The sequence below is a fragment of the Dryas octopetala genome, chromosome 3 (genome assembly GCF_963921425.1).
Source record: "Dryas octopetala chromosome 3, drDryOcto1.1, whole genome shotgun sequence".
Taxonomy (NCBI): Eukaryota; Viridiplantae; Streptophyta; class Magnoliopsida; order Rosales; family Rosaceae; genus Dryas; species Dryas octopetala.
In genome coordinates, this window is record NC_141368.1 from 1,804,237 (window position 1) to 1,826,521 (window position 22,285).

Sequence of the window (22,285 nt, forward strand, 5' to 3'; positions counted from 1 at the left end):
GAAGAGACGTCTAAGGGTCTTGATGAAGTGAGAAGGGACCTTGGGACTACATATTTATATTGAAGGAATTGAAGAGATGAGATGGCACAAGCTGCACAACCACTGTGACCTGAGATGCGACGAAGGTACTGAGTCAACGCAAGTCTAGTCAAGAGTGTAGTCTACGGTCAATAAACTCATGTGGAATTGTGGATTGATTTGAGGCAAAATATTTCCACTTTTCCAGCGGCAATAATGAAAAGAAAGCAGTCCCACTTTTTGTACAATTCAGTGTTTTCTTCCCCACTGCGGGACGACAGCGTATTAGCCTGTGCACTTTTTGAATATTCAAAAGGTTTTCAGAGGTGTTCGGTGTTCCTCTATCATAATTTTCCTCCTTCCAGGAAATAACCAAGAATTGTCAAGTATTTTGGGTCGTCTACGGTTTATATGAAGAAAGTCTTGCTTGGGCCAAAACCACCCACCAAGCCCTCCATGCATGGATCCTGATGCATCCCACCTATTATTAACATTTTGTCTGGATCTCCACGAGTAGATCAGAAGATACCCAAGTCAATTCAGAAAATGTAGAAAAATCGAACTTGGACTCTGCTGGATCTAGTACAAAGACTACACAATACGTGCTAATATGGTCCTACAGATACATGCAAGTTGCTCACAGTGTGAACGGTCACACATATGGTTATATATTAATCAAGCTAGGGTACTCTCATCACATGATTGCTATATCTTTTGCTTTGATTCCACTTTTGCAATTAAGCATTTTCCTCTATTTTTCATATTCTCAATCAGTGCATTTATCAAAGCCAGCAACATGCATGGACCATGTCATCTAATTAGCACAACTCTTACTATGACTATGACAGACGCTTCAATTTATTGAGCACTAATCTCAAATTGGTTGGACTAAGACCCAGTTTAAAATTGCTGATTTTTAAAATTTTTAATACAAATGAGTGGTAACAAAATTAGAAACTACTTATTTTAAAATTTGAGTCAAAATAAATTGTTTTTGGGGGGTCAAAATAAGCAAGTAGAGAACTTATTTTTCTTACAATTATTTTACCTCACAACAATACCAAACTGGTCTTAATGTACATCTAATAAAATTATATATATTCATTGAGTTTATTCACTTAATAGCTCGAAATTCTTATTTCAAAATAAGATTTCATCCTAATCTTGAACATGTTAATCATGATGATTTTGATACTTTGCAAAGACAAGCAATGAAGAGGAAGAACTGGCTACCCTCATATGCTTCATAAATGAGATGGATCTCTGTACAGCAAAACTTTTTGATGATTGACAAGATTCGATTCTATTTCTACAAGGAGCTAATTATATTATCTGTATGGTTATTTTATAATAATGTGAATCTTAATTAAGGTTGGAACTATGAAACATCTAACTAACTAACTATTTGGTTGCACATGTACAGTGAATTTTCTAACATTATTTGTGTTTTTTAAATACTTCTCAGTATGACATTGGTCAAATTACGTTTGACAACCCCTTGGCAAAATATAGATGTTTATACGTACATGTCCAGGTACTTAGACTGCATATAATTATACACTTTTTCTTATAATTATTGCCACTTGAACCTAAAACTTCCAAAATACTCAATTTCTTAACTAATAATCTACTGTCGCTATAACTTATAAGACATTTGTCTCTAATATTAGCCTAACGTGATGTTGAAACACTTCATTTTGTCTAAATGGAGCTGGGCTTTGTCTATAGTATTGGGCTTTGTCTTGTTATCCACCCCTCCCCTTTGTGTTGGGCCCCCTTTCGGTTGACGATTTGATTGGTGCTAGTAGAATTACAACTGTAGTGTAGTTTTCTGTTTAAGCCTTGGGCCCGATTTTCACCAACAAAAAAAAAAGGAAAGTCGTATAGTTTAATGGTTGTTTTAATTTCGTCTCTATTATTTTAAAATTTTCAATCAAATTCTTATAGTTTATATTTTATTACAATTAAGTTTAAAAGTAAAAATTTATAATCGTTTTGCTTTTAATATTGCAAAGACTACATTGCACGTAGTGTCACATAAAAAATTTATCAAATATTTTGACCAAATTTAATAAAATTAAAACCACAAATAATTAATTGATAAATAAAAATAACATGAAAACAAGGACCAAAGTACATGGACAAAAGTGGCCATTTACCCAAAAAAGAAACACTTGATTTTGATGAAAACAAAAGGCAAAAACACTCCATTTTGAAATCAAGACGGAAAAAAACAAAAATCATCTGAAATTGGAAAAATAAAGAAGAGACTCGCTTGGAATTTTGGAAAGCAAAGTGAGGTGGGGTGGGGTCCCGTTTAAAAAATATCTTCTCAAACTCGGTCACTTGTGCTTTAAATATCATGTGGCCCAGTATTTGGCCACTTAGTATTAGAGAGTATTGGACCATATATTTCTCTGTCCCAATAACATGTTTCTGCTACATTTGATTTGGGTCCTGACAATTAGAAAATCAAATTAAATCTCTATCTCTAGTTCTCTACGGCCCACTCCCTCTAACCTCTTCTTGCTTGGTTAATTTGAAAGATCATCTGCTGCTTCCTGGTTCACACAACTCCACCAATACTCAAATTAGAGAAACTATTATTTATTAATCATCTTGTGTATAATTTCGTAAAGAGAAATAAAATTTATTGATGTAAGTTCCACACATATATGATAACTTTATTTTGTGCTCTACAGCCTCTACCTAGAACTAAGAAGCTTGGGCTTAATAACGATAATCAAAACCCCAAATCCGGATTAAGCAGAAGTTCAAAAAGCTAATCCAATACCAATCCGTCAATCCCACGCTTAATTTCAAAGAACGGATACACTTATTCATTTCCCACCCTACACGTGGCGAACTTATTGGCGGTTATTCCATATCCACCAAAACCTCCACCGCACCCGATATTTCCCAAGTCCTATATAGAACTTCTGCCGTCTTCACAAGGAGTGTGCCGCATTTCCTCGCTCTTTTCAAAGCCCAAACCCGACTATTTCAGATTGTATGGTATCCAAAAACCCGAATCCGGCAGAGGGCTTGTACTTGGATCCGAACGGAATGGCGTTGCCCGGACTCGGGCCATTCGCCCCAGTCACTACGGCAGTGACAACGGCGTCGACGACGTCGTCTTCGGAGGATCTGAGTAAGAAGATTCGAAAGCCCTACACTATCACCAAGTCCAGAGAGAGCTGGACTGAGCCCGAGCACGACAAGTTCCTCGAAGCCCTCCAGCTGTAAGTTCCATTTCTCATAATTCTTCGCACATGTATGTGTGTGTGTGTGTGTGTGTGTGTTTGTAGAGGGCCCTAGAGTCTTAGTTTTGAATTGGGGTTTGCGGGTTTGGATTCTGTTTGGTTTCGGAGAAAATGTGGGAAAAGAAACGAAATAGAAATCGTTCGGAGAGTATATGGAAAAGGAACAGAATTTTAGTGGCAATTCATGAAAATAAAAATGTGTGATTTTAGACCCAATTTATTTATTTTTTTCTTTCTAAATTTACATTTTGTCAGCAATCCAATGAAGCGTTACTGGTGGATTGAGTTGAATTTGAGTAGGAAATCATTTGTGTTATTATTTGTTGTGATGTTGGTGTTGTTTGAGTTTAAGCTCTATTTCGTACATTTTTGTGTTATCTCCTAATTTTGTTTATGTTCCCTTCGTTGTATTCAGATTTGACCGTGATTGGAAAAAGATTGAAGCATTTATTGGGTCAAAGACAGTTATACAGGTTAGCTATCATTGGATAGTCCTTGTTTGCTGTAGTTAATATCTCGACCTGTATTGTTGTGTCCTTCATGCTGTCTAATGTTGCTTGTAGTTCCTTTCCATTCTATAGTTTTCCAAATTCCAATGCATAGAGAAATAAACGCTTTAGTGAATATCACCAACTTACTTATGCACTTGTTTTAATCTTTTATTTACAAATTCATATATCAGAAAATAATGAATACCAATACCCACAAAAACGATTCTTTTGCAGATACGTAGTCATGCACAGAAGTACTTTCTGAAGGTTCAAAAGAACGGAACGAACGAGCATCTACCTCCCCCTAGGCCGAAAAGGAAAGCTGCTCATCCGTATCCTCAGAAAGCTTCAAAAAATGGTGAGGTAGTTCATTTATGTGTCCTAGTTGTCGTAGTACAATGTATATACAACCCTCACTCATATGTGCCTTTCTTTGTCAGCTCTGGCACTCTCACAAGTGTCTGGGTCATGTCAGTCTTCCTCTGCTTTACTTGAGTCTGGGTTTATTCAAAGGCCAGATTCCTCATCAGTGCTTATGAGTCCCATTACTGGTGCTATAGTCCCTTCCTGGAATAACGGTTCTGCACAAATAGTCAACATACCACATGAGACCAAAGGTGTGGCTGTTAAACAAATTAAATCCCCATAACAACCTGATCTCAGCGGACAAAAATATTGCCTTTTACAAACTTGATGTTTACTAGTATTTATTTTTCTCTGTGTTATGTTTTTGTAGAGCCAACTGTGCCGAATAACTGTTGCAGTAGCACAGAAAGCACTCCAAAACCTCAACCAGTTGGTGAAAAAACTGATCAAGGGAATCATAGCCTTCCATTGAGAGGTGAGGCTCCAATCTTCATATTTGCCGTTTTCCCTCCCAGACAAGTATAGTCACCTAAATTCATGTTTCTGTTAATGTTAATGTAACACCTATTTGTTTTATGCAGTTCTGCCTGACTTTTCTCAAGTATACAGCTTCATTGGCAGTGTCTTCGACCCTAATGCTACAGGTCAACTGCAGAACCTGAAGAAGATGGACCCTATTGATGTTGAAACGGTATTTTTTTTCTCCTTTAATTTAGCATATTATTATTTTTTAACTGTAATGTATGTATTTGTTGGTTATATAACCTTTCAATTTGGTGAAGAAGTTGCTGCTTAATTTTGAGCATCATAATTGGGTCATTAAGTGTTTACGAGCAAACACTGATTGAAATAGGTCATGTGAATCAACTTCCACTTGAAAACGGCATAGTTGTGATGTTATTATATTTTTTTGGCTCCTATTCAGGTGTTACTGTTGATGAGAAATCTGTCCATCAATTTGACCAGTCCTGATTTCGAGGATCATGTAAGTTTCCATTTCACAAAGCTCTGATTTTATTCTTAGCTTTTGTTGTACTTTGAAAGGAAGAAAAATTTATAACCAGTTAGTTTATATTTTTTATCATCTCTTAAGAGTATATTGCTGAAAGTTTGAAATGAATCCAGAGAAGGTTGCTTTCATCCTACAAGATTGATTCGGATACAGAAAATCTCGGTGATGCAAGTAAAAGCCTTCATGATGACCAACACAGGAACGTTGCTTAAGTGGGGGTAGTTCATGAACTTAGAGGCTTTGTTTGGACTGCAGGACAGGTCTGGACAGCACTAAGTAGTAAAAATATTAGTATGAGACAGTTTTTCTGGTTGAGGAAGAAGATGTAGAGATGGCCAAATGTTAGGGAAAGTGTCCATAAGAGCTCAGTACAATTGTCCCCTCCAAACACATGGGTTACCTCAGGACAGAATTTCTTCACTCATGACTTACTTTGGCCATCTCTACCTTCTTCTTCCTCCACCATAAAAGCTGCCTCCCAATGGGATTTTTACTCTTTTGTACTATCCGAACCTGTCCTGCCTTCCAAACAGAACCAGAAGCTTTCTTCTTATCCTGTTGGCGATGCTTGCATTTCAAATGTAATCTTCCACAACTGGGGTGGACACCAGAAGATCAGGAAAAGGACAATCATCAGAAAGCTTCAGGTTTCATCTAGGTGTTGACTTTATGTGCTACGCTACCACTTTGTAAGTGTAGTGAGCTCATTGACTACACAGTATGTTAGTAAATTTTGGCAATTGGTGTTGTATATACCAAGAAATGATACATTTTGCGGGAGTGTATAGTTGTCCAAGTTGTTATGTGAATGTTCTTTTGTACAGTGCTGGATTCTTGTGTATTCACTTCGTTTTTATTCACAGTAAATGTGGGGTTATGTGATTTGGGTAATTTCCTCTTGAAACTAGATATGTTTTGATTTGTCGAATATGATAATTTTGGTTATATCTGTACTTTACTGTTGCAAATTGCAATCCATGCATGTTTCATAGATTCAGGAGATGCTTCATTAATTTCCATCTTGATAAAAATCTTTTGTCATGCATGCTTAATGTTGCTAAATAACAAACTTCTAGTGACACTGGCTTAATAAAACAGTCATCTTATGCTTTCCCTATTGGCTCCTTTATACCATTTATCATTTTTACCAATGGGGGTGGGGTACTCCATAGGAAGTCTGGTTCATATTCACTGATGCCTTGTTCGGGTTGCAGAGTCACCAAAGCTGCCAAATTATCATCCATGGCTATAGTGGTTCTGACAGTTCTGTTCTACTTGATTTCGCCTTCATTATTGTAGAGATCTTAAATTTTTAAGCTTGGGTTGGAAAAAGTATCAGGATTATAATTTATGCTCACTCATGAAACCATTGATGAATCTAAAGATTATCACGTATCATAGGCTGAGAAGTGCTTCCACCCAGTGGAGTATAAAGAGGTTCAATACTGAAAAGCAAGCACCTGATATAATAATCAACAGACAAATCCAACCGACCTGGTAAAGACGGGAAAATTAAAAAGAAAAATATTCATTTTTTTAAGCTTCTCAAGCCTTTCTTTTTTTCTTCTTGTCTTACTTGCATTTCTTGGTAAAGAGTAAAGACTTAAAGGTTCACATTTTTTTAATAGAAACTAAATGTCAAACTTGAGCCCTAAACATTCCTCCTGAAACGTGTAAAACAAATATCTACGATCGCATGGTCTATTGATTGTGTATCGTTGATAGTAACTGTTGATATTGACTGGGGTCCACGGAAGATGACATTCAAAAACGGTCCATGCCATGCATACTGTTTCCCAACTATGGCCAACCAAGGTAAAAGGGTGTCCCTGCGTTGAACTCAGTTCCATCTGAAAGACTCTTGAAAGCCATTTCATTAGTGCCGCCATAGACCTGAAGCCCTGAAAACACCCCAAACTCCAGAATTATTATCTCAGATAAAAAACTCGGAAGATTTTTATTACTTTGTTTCTTTTTTACCAAGAAGAAATTTGTTAGTTCTTATCAATTTAACAGACTTCCAACATAGTACCTGAATTTGGCATTCCAAGGAATCCATGATTTGGCGGCTGGTAGTTAAATGGAAAATCTTGAGTATCGCACAGCTCCTGCATGTAGCAAGATTGATCATTTGGAAGATGAGTCATTGCACCTCTTGGCAGTCCGTTTAGTTGGTGTTGAGGAATCCTTCCTGGAATGAGTATCTGCTGCTGTTGATGATGTGGGTGCACATGAGAGTGATGGAAAACACCGGGAAGTATACTTGTAGAGAAAGGATGCTGGGATGGCCCGTGAGGATTGAAGTTTGGGTTTGTGGATTTCATTTGAGAACTCATATGAGCTGGTTGAGAATTGAATGGATGGAAATATGTCTTTCTCTGATTTGATTGTGCCTGATGAAATTGTTCATGACTTTTGCATGCATGTAGTCCAAGACTGTTATGAGAAGTCCTCAATCCAGCCATAACATCATAGGAGTTACAGAAGCAAGTGGAACCTTCTGAACTCAGTTGAGTAGATTTTTCATCTTTGGTGGCAACACTCAAATCTGTAAGCTTCCTAGAAATATCAACTGGTGGACTTGAGCTTACCCTATCAGCTTTGACTGGATTTCCTTCAAGCATAAGTATGGGGTTATTTTCCTCGTTGGGTATACACCTGAAGTCATCCACTGTAATTAAGCTGTCCTCATCAGGCAAACAAAATTCAATGGGCAAACTGTCTTTTTCATCAAAGCAGCTGACTAAATTGAGTTTCAACCCAGGCTCAATTTCAACATCTGATCTGATTTTGGGTACAAAATCATCAGAGACTGACTGATTTTCCCTGCTCTTACTCTGCTCAGAATAGCTTGAGAACATATTGTCTTCACAACTGATCTCAATGAGTCCATATTCGTTAATTGTTGAAGGAAAGAAATTGTTATCTTCAGCAGGAAAAGGGAACTTGCACAGTACTGGAACATCATTCCTCGCTGACCTGCCTACAGAACTTTGTTGAATGCCAAAAGATGCATCAGAGTTTCCAGCATTTCTTGGGCATAAAATTTTTAGCACATTGTTGTCAGTTCTATTGTCACCAAGATGGAGTTCGTGTGGTCCTATATTTAGCTTTGAATATGCTGCCATATGCTTTTGTTCTGTCCCCTTCTGTAATATGAAAAGTAGGTGCTGGGATGCATCATGATTATTAGCAGAATTTTGCTCGCCATCCTCTGTATTACAACCATCCCGGAGCATAGAAGAACTAATTTCATTAGTCTCTGAGTGAACATATTGTTCAAGGTCCATGCATGTAAGATCTCCCTGAATGGCAGCTGGATGTTTGCATCCATATGATTGCTCAGAGGTTCCATCTGCGGCAGAATTCAAAAGTTTGTCTGGAACTTCGTTTCTGTTAGAAGAAAAACTAGTGGAGGTTTGCTTGGTGGCATTTTCATTTGACACTCCATGAGTTACGGATTCAGCTCCTTCACTGCTAGAGATGCCACAGGTAGGCTTCTCCTCTGGAGAAAAATGTACATAATTTTAGCTTCTCTCCATGATTCAGCCAGTAAATTTAGCAAGTTACAATAATGGAAAGAGAGCAAAAGGTTCCAGTTGAAAGCACATGAAACTACTAAAGAACAACCTGCATTTGCTACTCTACCTATAACAGGAAACTGATGAGCAAATTTACAACTACAAATTCCAGGGCTCTTGGTCAGATTTGCAGTGAGATCAGAATTCTGTGGGCATAACAAAAAAACAAATGGTGTGAGACAGAATAAAACATTAATAGGCAGTAGAGTTTCAATCCCTGAAAAACAAATGCACAGTAAACTGATGAGCTAATTTAGAACAATAACTTGCAGAGCTCTTGGCGTGATGCAGTATGATAAAAATGCTGTGCACATAACAAAGAAACAAAGGGTGTGAGACAAAATAGAAAAAGACTATGCAGTAGAGTTTTCATCCTAAACATTTTACATAAGGAAAACTTACATGCATATGACAAAGATGATTTAGAAATTTTATAATCATCCCTGTCAGACATGAAATTGTCATATGCTGACAAAATAATCATCCCTGTCAGACATGTCACTTGAAACTAATCATCCCTGTCAGCAAGTTGAAACTAATCATGTGACACAAAAATATAATAACTAGTAAAAGAAAAACATATTATACATAATAGTTATCTAGTGTATCAAAAGAACAATGCCTTAGTCTGAACTTGCTAATTCTCACATTTATGGATTGAGAAGTGTAGGCATGTTTATACATTTACTCTGTTTCAATATCCAACAAGCACAATGACCCATTAACTCTGCTATGAAGGGATTGGATAAGGATTTTGTTTCAATATTCTTCTTGAGGGATCTGCTCATAAGACCTGGGGGTAATTTGAGTCTTACAGGAGTTCGTTTGGAAGGACTGTTGGCAGAATTGTCAACTGAAGCAGGGGATGCTACACATTCCTCTGAGATTTCCCATTTGCTTCTCTTCTCATTTACAGAATCCTCCGGCAGAGTGATGAATTTGAAATTTTCGTAATGATCATCTGAATTCTTCTTTTGCTTCTCTTGGTTCGCTTTTTTCCATTCTTTCCCCATCACCTCAAATAAATCTGGTAGAGTCAGTAATTGACATTTGCATTAGGAGACTTCTTCAGTGATCAATCTTAAGAAGCAAACCAAAAAGACAAGCATGCACTACATAACTACAAAGCAAACGTCTTTATTTTTAAATGCAAAAGCATGAGGTAACTACAGGAAGGAGATCACACCTCTTCTCCTTCTTTCCTCCTCTTCTTCCTTCTGACTCAGACACTCAGAAGAACCAAATGTTTCATCATTATATAAATCCCAAGGGTTTCTCACTGAATGATTCACTGCCTGAAGGAATATAAATTGGGACTTTTAAGCAGACTTCTTTGGCTAAACCTCCATTCAATAATTTTATGACCAAAAACAGTATTGAGCATTAATACATAACTACAGACTTCATATGAGAATGTTGGCTGTTATAATGCAGTAATGTCAAACAGAATAAAAGGTATCAACCAGACCTTATAGAGGCTTGGAGGCCGATATGGCTCTTTGCTCCTATGGAGTGAATGAGGGCTATTGTCTTGAAACATGGGAGCAGAAACCCCAGCAATGTGTCTACATACACCCAGGAAACCATTTCCGAGAAATCCACATTCAGAATTTTGTAGCAAACATTTATGTTGGTCGTGATGAAATCTTCCAGAATCTGTATTGTTATATGAACAGATAGACAATTAACAAGTAATACTATTTTAGAGTTTGAATATCATCGTAAGAGAACCAAATGCACCGAATATTCTCCAAAGTCAGAGAAAATAGAGCACATAATCGGAAAGGTTAAAGACAGTATAAGAAAAACTTAAGCCACACACCTGAATCACGAGAAGATTGTGATAAACCATTACTCCAAAAATCAGGTTCACTGAGTACCATAAAAAAAAAAAAAAAAAGTTCACTGTTCCGGAACAATTATCAAATTAAAGCTTAAAACCACAAAGCTATAGTTATAATGTTTAAACTAGCAGGCATCAAGTATCTTACCATAAAATTGATGGTTCGATCCCAGTAGGTAGTTTTTCGCTTGCAACCAATTTTGATAAAGAGAATAGAAAATCCCTTGTATACGTAATTCTTGACTGTCTGAAGAAAAACAAAACAAAACAAAACAAAACAAAACAAAACAAACAAAAATCAATTATCAGCTAATTAGGCCGCAATAAAATAGTGCACCATGTCATAGTAAACGACATGTAGCAATATTAGCTTATCACGTTCCGATAATTTAAGCAATTTTAATGATTTGAGTAAAAAATCACAATCTCTATAAAAAATAAAAAAAAAAAGTAAAAAACATCACAAAGATCGGAATCATAAGATTCCTAGCTCATTTTCTATTCTTTTCCTCCATTTTCTTGGCAACCAAACGAGAAGTAAAAGCAAAATGTAGCATGGTATGTACGATTTGTCAAAAGGTGAGATAAAATTACTTGGAGAGTTCTTGTGTATTCGGTTCAGACTGTGCCAGTAGATTTTGATCCTGACTTTCCGAGCTCATTTTCTCGGGAAAGTTGGACTTTCTAATAAGTCACTTCAAATCACCTACAAATGTTTTCGGTCTCTCAGAACCCTTGAAGATTAAGACCTTTACACTACAAAATATTCACAAAATCTTTAATCAGCTCTCTGAGTTTCTTTGTACAAATAGGGAAACAAGAGGCAAAGGTTACGGTAGCAAAGAAAAGAAAAACCAAAGGTGACAATGAGAACAAATTAATCGACAAGTGACGTTTGAGATTCTTCGTATTCAAGATTTTCCGGGAAAATTTGTAGGGTTTTACAAAACATGCTTGTTTGGAGGGCTAGAAAGTGTGAGAAAATAAAATGAGTTGCGTACAGAAGGAGATGGCGACCACCACCTGCTTTAGGCACCAGAGGTTCAGATGCTCAGAGCCATTGCCTATACAGCCATAGAGGTCTGGTACTCTGGTATTTATAGGTCTATCATATTTATTATATTTTTTTGGAGAAAATCTGCTGTGGGATCAACGAACGTACATAATCTGAGCTTCAATGGGTGTCCGCCACGTGAGAAGATTACACCCAACTTGCTTACTTTACTGTTGTTTCGCTGCTTGGTATTTGACTTTTCATGATGTGGCAGGCTACTATTGGTTGGGTCTTTGTGGAGCTGTAAGCTCCCAAACACGTTGCAAATAACGACCGCGCCGAATCAGTACCCAGCTTGTTATAAAAAGAAAAAGAAAAAGAAAATATTAGCTTAATACATCCCTGTCTATCTTAATGCCAAAAAATAGAAGACTTGTACGCCAAGTGTATGATAAGCGAATACATAATTCATTGGGGTCTTCACTTAAAAGTTAAATTTTGGGATTAATATTTAATATGATATTAAAGTTACTAAATGTAAATTAGTAGTAACAGGAACTATTTATAACAACTCTCATATCGCTTAAAAAGAGATGTTATTTGTCCATGTATATGACCATTTAAAAAAAAAAGAAAGAAATGGGTGAGTGTTGAATATTTATGACTTTATTAAACACTTAGTCCACCTAATATGAGATTGAATATCAATTTCACATTAACTAAGTGTCTGATTGCGCTTTAGATACTCATTGAAATTATAATATTCAATAAAACTATATATTTTATGTATTTGAAATTAATGCTTCACACAAATTATGGAACATGAAAAATAAAAAATCATGTGAATTTTATTTTAAAGAAGTGTCATAAAGTTTTGGTGGGTTTCAATTAGTTTCTTTTTCAATATGGTTTTGAAATAAGCAGTGTTTCAATGAAAATTTTCGTTTATAAACGGTTTTTTTTTTTTTGGGTTGATCTTCTCACCTCCAATTCACAATCAAAGTGCTTTCTTTTTCTTAATTGGAATTTTTGGGGCATGAATTGCCATTGTTGGGCTCTTAGACTTGGGGTCTATCAAATAAGACAGAAACGGTTACATAAACCATCAATGCAAATCAACACCAAAACGGTTTCAAGAAAGTGACGGAATGTGAAATGGGTAAAGCACTGGACAGACAATCGAGCTTAAGTATTTCACTTATCCCGAACACAGGAAACTTTTTGACAAAAGAAAAAAAAAAAAGAATACAGGAAACTTGTGTTTTCTAGTATGAATAGAAGCATGCATACAAAATTGCAACATATAAGAAGACTAGCTGAAGCTATTAATTTGCTTCTTAATCACACTTGTAACATCCTCAAGGAAACACTGTTTAGGCTCGTTGAGATTGTCTTTCAATGCCTGTGCTTTTCGTTTTAAAACACATCCAGACACTACATTTGCTAAGTTTTTCGACCCCAAAAAAAAAAAAAAAAAACAAAAACAAAAAAGTAGTTCCAGGTATTATTTTGCAATTTTAACTTTTGGTGGGTGTCATATCCATTCCAGGGCTTTTGCCATTCAAGCCTCCCATATCTTATTAGGTGGGCCTAAGGTCAGCTCGTAGACCAACCAAAAGAAAACTAGCAAAGAAATGGATTGCTTGGTTGGAACCGGTTTCGACTTAAATTCGAGTCACCATACCCGAGCTCTCTGTCTCTCTGAGCATTTTTCCGATGATCACTTTATGAAAGTCAAATTTTTCCAAGCATTACATCATTCACTTTTAACAAGAAAAAATTTAAACATAAAGAGGCAAACGAATTTGGGGAATCATCCAAATTATATTGATTTCGTAACAGAGTTTTCAAAATTATGCCCCAACTTGACACAGAAAAGTAAGACTCAGAAAATTAACAGACACAAAATGACACCGACAGACAAACTTGACAGGATTAACACACACCGAAATATCTACAAACTAGTCAAAAAGTAATTACTGAGAAATTTAGAAGCTTAATCGACCTCCTCCATCTTGCTCTCCTCAGCACCATCGTCCTCCAAAGCAGGCATGTCAACATCTTCACCAGAAGCCTCGTCGTCCTCAATGCTCAGACCCAGCTTCAACATCCTGTGAATCCTGGAAGCAAAAGTGTTGGGATCATCCAAGCTGAAACCAGAGGTCAAGAGGGCAGTCTCGAAGAGCAGCAGCACAAGGTCCTTCACCGACTTGTCGTTCTTGTCAGCCTCGGCCCTCTTCCTCAGCTCCTCCATGATTCCATTGTCAGGGTTGATCTCCATAGTCTTCTTGCTGGACATGTAGGCGCCCATGCTGTTGTCCCTCAGAGCCTGAGCCTTCATGATCCTCTCCATGTTTGCAGTCCAGCCGTATTCACCAGTCACCAAGCAGCAAGGTGAGTCCACAATTCTGTCAGAGACAACCACCTTCTCGACCCTGTCTCCCAAAATGTCCTTGATGGTTTTGCAGAGGTTCTCGAAAGACTTCTTCTTCTCCTCCTTTTTCTTCTTCTCTTCTTCAGTCTCATCGTCAAGCTTGAGACCTTCCTTGGTAGCAGACACCAACTTCTTGCCATCGTATTCCTTCAACTGCCCAACAGCGTACTCGTCAATTGCATCCACCATGAAAAGCACTTCATAGCCCTTCTTCTTAAGTCGCTCCAGGAATGGGGAGTTCTCCACTGCCTTCTTGCTCTCACCAGTAATGTAGTAAATGTCCTTCTGACCCTCCTTCATTCTGGTCACATAGTCCTTCAAGCTTGTCAGCTCATCGCCGCTCTTGGTGGAGTGGTATCGGAGAAGGTCAGCCAATTTAGCTCTGTTCTGACTGTCTTCGTGGATTCCCAGCTTCAAATTCTTGGAGAATGCCTCGTAGAACTTGGTGTAGTCCTCCTTGTTCTCAGCAATCTCATTGAACATCTCAATGCATTTCTTCACCAGGTTCTTCCTGATCACCTTCAGAATCTTGTTCTGTTGCAGCATCTCACGAGAGATGTTGAGTGGCAAATCATCAGAGTCAACAACTCCCTTCACAAATCCAAGGTACTCAGGAATGAGCTCCTCACAATTGTCCATAATGAACACCCTCCTAACATAGAGCTTAATGTTGTTCATCTTCTTCCTGGTGTCAAAGAGGTCGAATGGAGCCCTCTTCGGGACAAAGAGAATGGCCTTGAACTCAAGCTGGCCTTCAACAGAGAAATGCTTCACAGCAAGGTGTTCCTCCCAGTCATTGGTCAAGCTCTTGTAGAAGGAAGCGTATTCATCCTTGCTGATTTCTTCAGGCTTGCGCAGCCAGATGGGTTTCTGCTTGTTGATGAGCTGCCACTCGTGAGAAACCTCCTGGATCTTCTTCTTCTTTGACTTCTTCTCCTTGTCCTCATCAACCTCTTCAACATCTCCTTCCTCTTCCTTCTTGGGTTCATCTTCTTCATCATCGCTTATCTCTTTCTCAGTTGTCTTCTCAGTCCAGAGGTAGATGGGATAGCTGATGAATTCAGAGTGCTTCTTCACAAGGTCCTTGATCCTCCTCTCCTCCAAGTATTCCAACTGGTCCTCCTTGAGGTAGAGGGTGATCTTGGTACCCCTGCCAAGCTGCTCTCCATTGACATCCCTAGTGATGGTGAAGGAACCACCAGCCTGAGATTCCCAGATGTATTGCTCATCGTCATTGTGCTTTGTGGTCACAATAACCTTCTCAGCAACAAGATAAGCCGAGTAGAAACCGACACCAAACTGTCCAATCATGCTCACATCGGCTCCAGCCTGCAATGCCTCCATAAATTCCTTGGTTCCCGACCTTGCAATTGTACCCAAGTTGTTCACCAAATCTTCAGACAAAACAATAATCGACTTCAATTAGATAGACTACACATTACCTTAATCATAAAAGGCTTTTCAATTAAATTAAATGATACACAGTTTTCTAAGCAATCAGCCAAAGAGATAGTTACTTTCTATTAATATTTTGAAAAAATTAGTTACAGATATAGAACACCTATTTTTCAACATAATCGAAGGCAACAACACTCAATTCAATAATCTTGAATTTCTAAGGAGAAATAGGTACATTCATGAATTTCTTTAAAAATTAACGACAGGTATAGAACACTTATCTCTATTCAATATTCTTGAATTTTCATAGGAACCAAACAGAACAATGAGAAAATCAAAAGATCGCAACCAAATATAATTACCTGCTTTGGTCATGCCAATACCACTGTCAATGATGGAAAGGGTCTTGTTGACCTTGTCAGGAACAAGCCTGATGAAAAGCTCTGGTTGAGCATCGAGTTTGCTCTTGTCAGTAAGGCTCTCAAATCGGATTTTGTCCAATGCCTGCGGAACAAAAACAAACACAATCAATATCAAAACCCTGAAAATCCAGATCCTAACTATAACGTTCAAACCAACAAATACAAAACAAAAACAATCCGACATTACCACTGAAACGAAGTTTTAACTCAGAGATTAGGTTCTTGAAAATCAAACATAGCAAATTATTGACAATTGTAGAGGTACATCGTTCCAAATAACTAGTAGTTGTTGATTTTCATAGCGTGAAATTATATGTAAATTTCTTTCTAAAGAAAGAGGCAATATAAACAAGAACATGTAACAGAGAGAGCGAGAGACTTACATCAGAGGAATTGCTGATGAGTTCACGAAGGAAGATCTCCTTGTTGCTGTAGAAGGTGTTGATGATCAAACTCAAGAGCTGGTTGATCTCTGCCTGGAAGGCAAAGGTCTCAGCATCGGCCATCTGAACGTCCGCCATTCCGAGAAAGTGCGAGAAAGCGAGAAAAAATTAAAAGCTGTTTGGGAGAGAATGAGAAAAAGCGAAGCGAGAGAGCTGAGCGTAGAGAGATTATGAGATCTTGATTCTGATTACAACTGAATTGAGGGGAGGCAATGAGGGGGCATTTATATAAGGAGGAAGAGGAATGGCCAGGGCTTAACTACTGTGCTTCTGGATTCTTCTACTCTTCTCGCGACTTCTTTCGTTTCCCGCTTATGTTGGGGACCTGGGGTTTCCAAAGAGGGGATGGTAGGCCCAAACGGTGTCGTTTAGAGCTGGTTTTAATAATTTAGGGGGTGATTGACAAAAAAAAAAAAAAAGAATTTGGGGGGTGAATCGAGAACGTTCTGCATTCTATTAGGTTTCGTCAGTTACTCTGGAATGTTCTTTCCAGGTGACCGTTTATATGTGACGTCATCGAGGGACTCCCGCGTAGTGGACTGGGCTAAACGGCCCAATAGAACTATGAACTTGGGGACATGGTCCATTAAAAAGAGGCTAACCTTTTGTTTTGTTTTTTTTTTTGTGTGATTCATTTCTTTATTCTTTTTTTTGTCATAATTTATTATTAGGCAACTAAAATTGGCTATTCATAGTACATTTGCACTCCTATTTTGCTTCTTTTTTTTTTTGGTTAAACTTGAATCATACCATAAATTAGACAATTAACAAAAAGTGGTAGGAAATGCTATGTTCTTTTATTCATTCCTATTGAAAAATTAGAAAGAAAAAAAAAAGGTAGTAGGTATCAAGTGTGTGTTTATTGTCTTTTTCAATCAACAATGTTATTTATTTCCCCTTCACAATGCATTTGGCCTTGGTTTTAGATAAATAGTTAAAATGATGACTATTTAATTAAATAGTAAATTGATTTTTTATTTATTTAATTCTTTACAAAATTGATCCTTAAACTGAGATTTAGAAAATAAATTACTTCGATCATCGAATTATAATGTGAAATATGCTTAACAATAAATTCCTTATTTATATTTAAATGAGGTATCTTTCGTTAAAAGGGTATGTTGAATGAGTCAAAGGGTGTTCCTAATTAGGATTTTAATGGATTTTAAGTCCAACAAAATCTAGGTGTTTCAATTAGAATTTTAATTGATTTCATAAAAATTTATGTGTTCCCAACTCAAATTTTAATAAATTCTGTAGAAATTCAGGTGTCTTAAAAAACTTATAGATTTCATTAATTGGTGAATTTGGATGGATTTTGTTCACATAACAAATGTCATGATGGATTATATGAAATCTATGAAATATACAAACTCTTTTAATATCCATTAAAATCTCAATTGGAGACACCCCTTACCTCTTATATTATTATTGGTCTCATCTAATGTAAAATAGTTGAAAAAAAAAATATAGATTCTAAAAGCAATTTAAATTTCTATTTTCTAAAGCAATAACCTACTTGGTTCTAGTGTCAATGTTTCCCTTAAATTATATGTTGATTTCATCTTTATATTATCAAATACTAAAATATCATTACCAAACTAATGAAACTTATTCTTTCATTTGTTATGACTTATGAGGAGGTTTTAAATCTCAAATATTTAACTAATAAAAAATAAATAAATTTAAGGGGAATGCTAGCTATTGTTAGATTAATTTGAAGGGCAACGAATTTCACACTCTATTTTGTATTTTGGATCGTGAAAATCATCACCCTAATTGGACTTAAGGATTAATTTTCCTTTTTTTTTTTGTTGGAAAGATATAAAAAACTAAAAAATTAATGGAATACATAAAGAAAAAAGGTTATCAATTATTCTCATTAATCAGACAAAAAAAAAATCTCATTAAAATCGTATCTGCTACAGAAATATAGAGGCATAGATGGTATGCAACAACTGTCACAAGTAACTTTTGGTCAACGACACCAACCCCGGCGCATGCCAGCGCCATATTCATACTGCAAATCAGTTCTTTGCACCTTCAAAACCCACAGTGACCCATGACTAAACCTCCGCACCATGGCCTCCGGATCGCTTAGGAAGAAGCTCAACAAGCGATCGGACCACAGGCCTCACACTCCCATGGCTTCTCGGTCTAATTCCCGAAACTTGAGAAAAACCACTGTCATCCTCTCCGTTTTTCTCATTGCTGGCGTTTTTGTTCTTTTGGGCATTTCGTCGAACATTTGGAGCAACGGCAGATACACCGCAGTTTCCCCTGCAATTTACTCAATCGAGGTAGTCAATGAGTTCCCTCACGATCCCAACGCCTTCACCCAGGTAATCCTTTTTACTTGATTTTCAGATCTATATTTTGAATTATTTCGTTTTATGGGTATTGTTCCTTTATGTTTAGGATTCATTGGGCTATTTCTTTTCAGGGTCTTCTTTATGCTGGCAATAATACCTTATTCGAGTCTACTGGTCTTTATGGGAAGGTGAGTTTGCCTCCTCTTTGTTTGTTTGCTTGTTTTAATATGTATTTTGTTTCTGTGATTCATCCTTTGAACTTTAATCTTTCTATTGTTTCAGTCATCAGTACGCAAGGTAGCTATTCAAACAGGGAAGGTAAAGTTTGTTTTTTGTTTCCTTTTGTTAGATTATTACATGTATTATTCTTGCTTCACATTCCAATTCGGTTGTTGCTTGTTCTTCATGTTAATTGATCTTCTCGATTTATAATTATCGGGTTAGCAAGTTTGATTCATACTTGTATGGACTTAGTTATATAGGTTTGAAGCTTAAACAATTAAGTGGCCTGGCAGACGTCAATTTGTTTGGGAAATTTCCAATCAGGTTATCTGTAATTCACGGGGATATCAATTTAATTGAATGCTTGATTGCTGTGACATTGCAAGGATCCAGATTGTTCAGACCTAAAACCATTATTGTTTTTGGTACGTACAGGTTGAGGCTCTTCAGAAGATGCATGCTTCTCACTTTGGGGAGGGATTAACTCTTCTTGGTGAAAGGTCTGTAAGGAAAATATGTTGAATTATGTATTTCATTGATTCCAACAATGCTAATATAGTCATTTATATGTTCTTTTGTAGGCTATTCCAAGTAATTTGGTTGAAGAAATTTGGTTTCATATATGACCGAAATAATTTAAGCAAAGTTTGTGCTTTTCCTTTATTCCTTTCAAAATATCTTTTTTCTTTATATCATAATGTAATTTTCTTTCCCTAGCCGATTTACAAGGAAATGCAGTAAAGTTTAAATAGTGTTATTTTTTTATCCTGCTTCTGAAATTTTAGGTTCAGTGCTTACACATTCAATTTTTCTGATGCTAGAATTAATTAGGTTCAATCAATTCTATTAAAGTTCGACCTTAGATTGAGAATTGAAACTCTAATGCAATGTGGGTCCTGATCCATAATAATTGCTTGACTATTTGCTCAATGCAGTTTGAGAAGTTCACTCATCAGATGCATGATGGTTGGGGCCTGGCTACTGATGGAAAAGTATTATTTGGAAGTGATGGCACGCAAATGTTGCACAAGATTGACCCTCAAACATTGAAAGGTTTCTTTTGTATATGACATTAAATCCATATTTTTCTCCTGTGTGTTTCTATTTGTGTATAATTTCCACTTTTACTTTTCTTTTTTCTCGAGTTTTTTATTAAACTGTTGTTGCATCAGATCCTTGATATTCATGCTTCTGTTTGTCATAGTTGATAGTTGTAGAATTCATTCTCTACCTATATCTGAGACCTATTTGTCTCCTCCAAAGTAGTGATAGTTCAATTTTGCTGGTGATTTATGTTTTTGATGAAATTACGTTTCCTTATTGCATTAGTTGTGTCATATTTCATGCAGTTATTGACAAACATATAGTCAAATACAAAGATCATGAAGTGCACAACCTCAATGAGTTGGAGTTTGTAAAAGGCGAAGTTTGGGCAAATGTTTATCAGGTCATTTTCTTCGCCATCACATAATAAATCCATGTTTTGTTATTTTCTCTTTTGTTTAGTGGTGGATTCTGCGGCTTCTGATGGAAGCATTGGCATAAGACATGACTTCCTTATAGAAGTACCGGTTCTACATATGGATAATAGAAGCGATCATTTATAATTAGCAGATGGAAGAATACATATGTCTTGAAGGGCTTTATATTGCCCCTGGATTGGATTCTTAAAGTTATGTATTTTCACTGTGTAGACAGACTGCATTGCTAGAATCTCGCATGAAGATGGTAGGGTGATTGGATGGATTCTCCTTCAAAATTTAAGGTTTTCGTGTTCATTTCCTTTTCCTTTATTTAGTTTTATATATAATTTCTTGAGTCCAATCATGAGACGTATCATGTTCTCTTCATTTTTTTTGGGAGTTTCATTCAGTGGCTTATGTTTTATTTTATGCCTTACAGGGAGAGCTTAGTAGCTTCTTGGAATCATGTAAGCCCTTGAACCAAAAACATATGTTATCTAGTTATTTCATTGGTGTTTTTTCTTTTAATCTTCCGATTGTAATGCAAAGTATGCTCTGTATGGTTCCTTGAAAGGTGAGGCAGTGTGAAAATTCTTGAGGACAGACTTTCCATATTCATACTCTCTCATTCTTTTTCAGAATCAGATATCACAAATTAATCATTTACTTATTAGCAATTTTATTATCTTATATAGGGTATTGATGTTCTAAATGGCATTGCATGGGACAGCGACAACAACCGCATTTTTGGTAAGCTCCAACAATTGGTGGCTTTCTCTAAAATCATATCATTTTGATTGTGCCCTACATTATCCTGATGGTGAATACAGCCTTGAAATAATTACCAGTATCAGGAAGAATGTATATACTCCTTTTGTTGGATAGGATTGATTGAGATAATTCACTAACTGAGTTATGGATATTGGGAGCTAGGTATAAGAATTGTGTTTCGTCAGTCTCCCCCCACATGGCTATTGCTTTTGCTTGAGCAGGACTGTCTTCTACCTATCTCCATCCAAGTTTCTTTATTTTTCTTATTTTGCAGTCTTAAAAATGAAGGCTTCCGAAACCACTTGTCTATAGGTGGTTTGTACTCCATCATCTTACTACCCTTGTCCAACAATTTCTTTTAAACATTTGGTTCTTAATATATTTCCCAAGTAAACTCCTTTGTTATGGCCAATGAGCTTACTCAGTATTGCTCTCCAGAGATTGGTCTCCTATTATTTCTTTTTTTTTTTTTTTAATTGTGATCAACTTTCTTTTTCTTGGACCTTCTTAATTGCTTTTCTCTTTCCTTGCTTCTTACTATGCATATGAACGACAATTATTCTTTTCTATGCTATCAGTCACATTTGAGAATCACGCTTCATCTAATGGTTGGTTTTTTGTTTATGGGGGTTGTCGTATAGTCTTGTTCTGTATGTATTAACCCATATGTGTTGGCAGTTACTGGAAAACTATGGCCGAAGCTTTATGAGATCAAACTACATCAAATAAAGAAACAGTTCAAGGATGGAGCCATTGAGAAGCTATGCCTGCGGAAGCCATTCTTTTTTTGAAGCATTAAACATATATTGAAGATCTGGGCACTCTGCGCTGTAACTTATAAGGCTGGGCAGGACATACATCCAATGGGATTTTTTAATTTTCATTGTCATCTACATTAATTTTGTAATTTCAGCCAGTCAGAGAAAGGTACGGAGATCAGTTGGAGTCTTGGAGAATTTCCGTGCAAGTTGTAAGATTCTGCAAAAGCAAGAAAGAGAAGCTTTCTTTTTTGGCCATGAAGAAATAGAAGCCTTTAATCTGCTAGTATACGAACAATTTGCTGTAACAGAAAAAAAAAAAAAAAGGAACAATTTCAAAGTTATTGGAATTTCAAGTCTCCGTGACATACATTAATTAAAAAGTTAAGCTCTCTCTATCTATTTGTTGTGTGCGTGGTGTCTCTCAATCTCACAATCATATTTGTGCTTGTGAATGGCCGTTATATCCTAAAATCTGCCTGCGCCTCCACTTT

The 22,285-nt window shown here is 36.7% G+C and overlaps 4 protein-coding genes across 5 annotated transcripts; 2 read left to right on the top strand and 2 right to left on the bottom strand.

Annotated features, from left to right (window-relative positions):
* The first annotated feature begins 2,963 nt into the window (after window positions 1-2,963).
* Window positions 2,964-6,054, top strand: LOC147289355 (Homeodomain-like superfamily protein). Of its 2 annotated transcripts, XM_086236330.1 has the most exons (8): window positions 2,964-3,260; window positions 3,697-3,754; window positions 4,007-4,130; window positions 4,213-4,389; window positions 4,509-4,613; window positions 4,720-4,829; window positions 5,064-5,123; window positions 5,264-6,054. In XM_086236330.1, the coding sequence occupies exons 1-8, from the start codon at window positions 3,031-3,033 to the stop codon at window positions 5,360-5,362; spliced, it is 963 nt and encodes a 320-aa protein (XP_086092456.1). In that variant the 5' UTR covers window positions 2,964-3,030; the 3' UTR covers window positions 5,363-6,054. The 2 variants fall into 2 exon arrangements, with proteins under 2 accessions (XP_086092456.1, XP_086092457.1); XM_086236331.1 differs by lacking the exon at window positions 4,213-4,389.
* Window positions 6,055-6,950: 896 nt separating this feature from the next.
* On the bottom strand, window positions 6,951-11,650 carry LOC147289356 (uncharacterized). The gene is made up of 11 exons (XM_086234803.1): window positions 11,645-11,650; window positions 11,169-11,254; window positions 10,723-10,821; window positions 10,554-10,603; window positions 10,200-10,387; window positions 9,918-10,026; window positions 9,582-9,758; window positions 9,456-9,500; window positions 8,799-8,876; window positions 7,183-8,655; window positions 6,951-7,051 (listed from the first exon to the last, which is right to left on the bottom strand). Exons 1-11 carry the CDS (start codon window positions 11,648-11,650, stop codon window positions 6,951-6,953), a joined length of 2,412 nt encoding a protein of 803 aa, XP_086090929.1.
* A 1,861-nt stretch (window positions 11,651-13,511) lies between these two features.
* On the bottom strand, window positions 13,512-16,473 carry LOC147289357 (heat shock protein 83). The gene is made up of 3 exons (XM_086235320.1): window positions 16,206-16,473; window positions 15,763-15,904; window positions 13,512-15,396 (listed from the first exon to the last, which is right to left on the bottom strand). Exons 1-3 carry the CDS (start codon window positions 16,341-16,343, stop codon window positions 13,565-13,567), a joined length of 2,112 nt encoding a protein of 703 aa, XP_086091446.1. The 5' UTR covers window positions 16,344-16,473; the 3' UTR covers window positions 13,512-13,564.
* A 1,735-nt stretch (window positions 16,474-18,208) lies between these two features.
* QC (glutaminyl cyclase) lies at window positions 18,209-22,188 on the top strand. The gene is made up of 11 exons (XM_086235685.1): window positions 18,209-18,607; window positions 18,709-18,765; window positions 18,860-18,895; window positions 19,235-19,299; window positions 19,381-19,444; window positions 19,735-19,852; window positions 20,149-20,246; window positions 20,494-20,564; window positions 20,702-20,729; window positions 20,958-21,012; window positions 21,712-22,188. The coding sequence occupies exons 1-11, from the start codon at window positions 18,347-18,349 to the stop codon at window positions 21,822-21,824; spliced, it is 966 nt and encodes a 321-aa protein (XP_086091811.1). The 5' UTR covers window positions 18,209-18,346; the 3' UTR covers window positions 21,825-22,188.
* Window positions 22,189-22,285: the final 97 nt, after the last annotated feature.

Bases quoted from the DNA above. Each gene is read 5' to 3' on its own strand.
- LOC147289355 (XM_086236330.1), top strand. From the start codon at position 3,031: ATGGTATCCAAAAACCCGAATCCGGCAGAGGGCTTGTACTTGGATCCG. The intron at 4,390-4,508 runs GTGTGGCTGTTA...ATGTTTTTGTAG, and splicing joins CATACCACATGAGACCAAAG to AGCCAACTGTGCCGAATAAC. The intron at 4,830-5,063 runs GTATTTTTTTTC...GCTCCTATTCAG, and splicing joins ACCCTATTGATGTTGAAACG to GTGTTACTGTTGATGAGAAA.
- LOC147289356 (XM_086234803.1), bottom strand. The intron at 10,604-10,722 runs GTAAGATACTTG...TATGGTACTCAG, and splicing joins ATCGAACCATCAATTTTATG to TGAACCTGATTTTTGGAGTA. The intron at 10,388-10,553 runs GTGTGTGGCTTA...ATAACAATACAG, and splicing joins ACAATCTTCTCGTGATTCAG to ATTCTGGAAGATTTCATCAC.
- LOC147289357 (XM_086235320.1), bottom strand. From the start codon at position 16,343: ATGGCGGACGTTCAGATGGCCGATGCTGAGACCTTTGCCTTCCAGGCA. The intron at 15,905-16,205 runs GTAAGTCTCTCG...TTTGTTCCGCAG, and splicing joins TCATCAGCAATTCCTCTGAT to GCATTGGACAAAATCCGATT. The intron at 15,397-15,762 runs GTAATTATATTT...TTTTGTCTGAAG, and splicing joins TATTGGCATGACCAAAGCAG to ATTTGGTGAACAACTTGGGT.
- QC (XM_086235685.1), top strand. From the start codon at position 18,347: ATGGCCTCCGGATCGCTTAGGAAGAAGCTCAACAAGCGATCGGACCAC. The intron at 18,766-18,859 runs GTGAGTTTGCCT...CTATTGTTTCAG, and splicing joins CTACTGGTCTTTATGGGAAG to TCATCAGTACGCAAGGTAGC. The intron at 19,300-19,380 runs GTCTGTAAGGAA...GTTCTTTTGTAG, and splicing joins TTAACTCTTCTTGGTGAAAG to GCTATTCCAAGTAATTTGGT.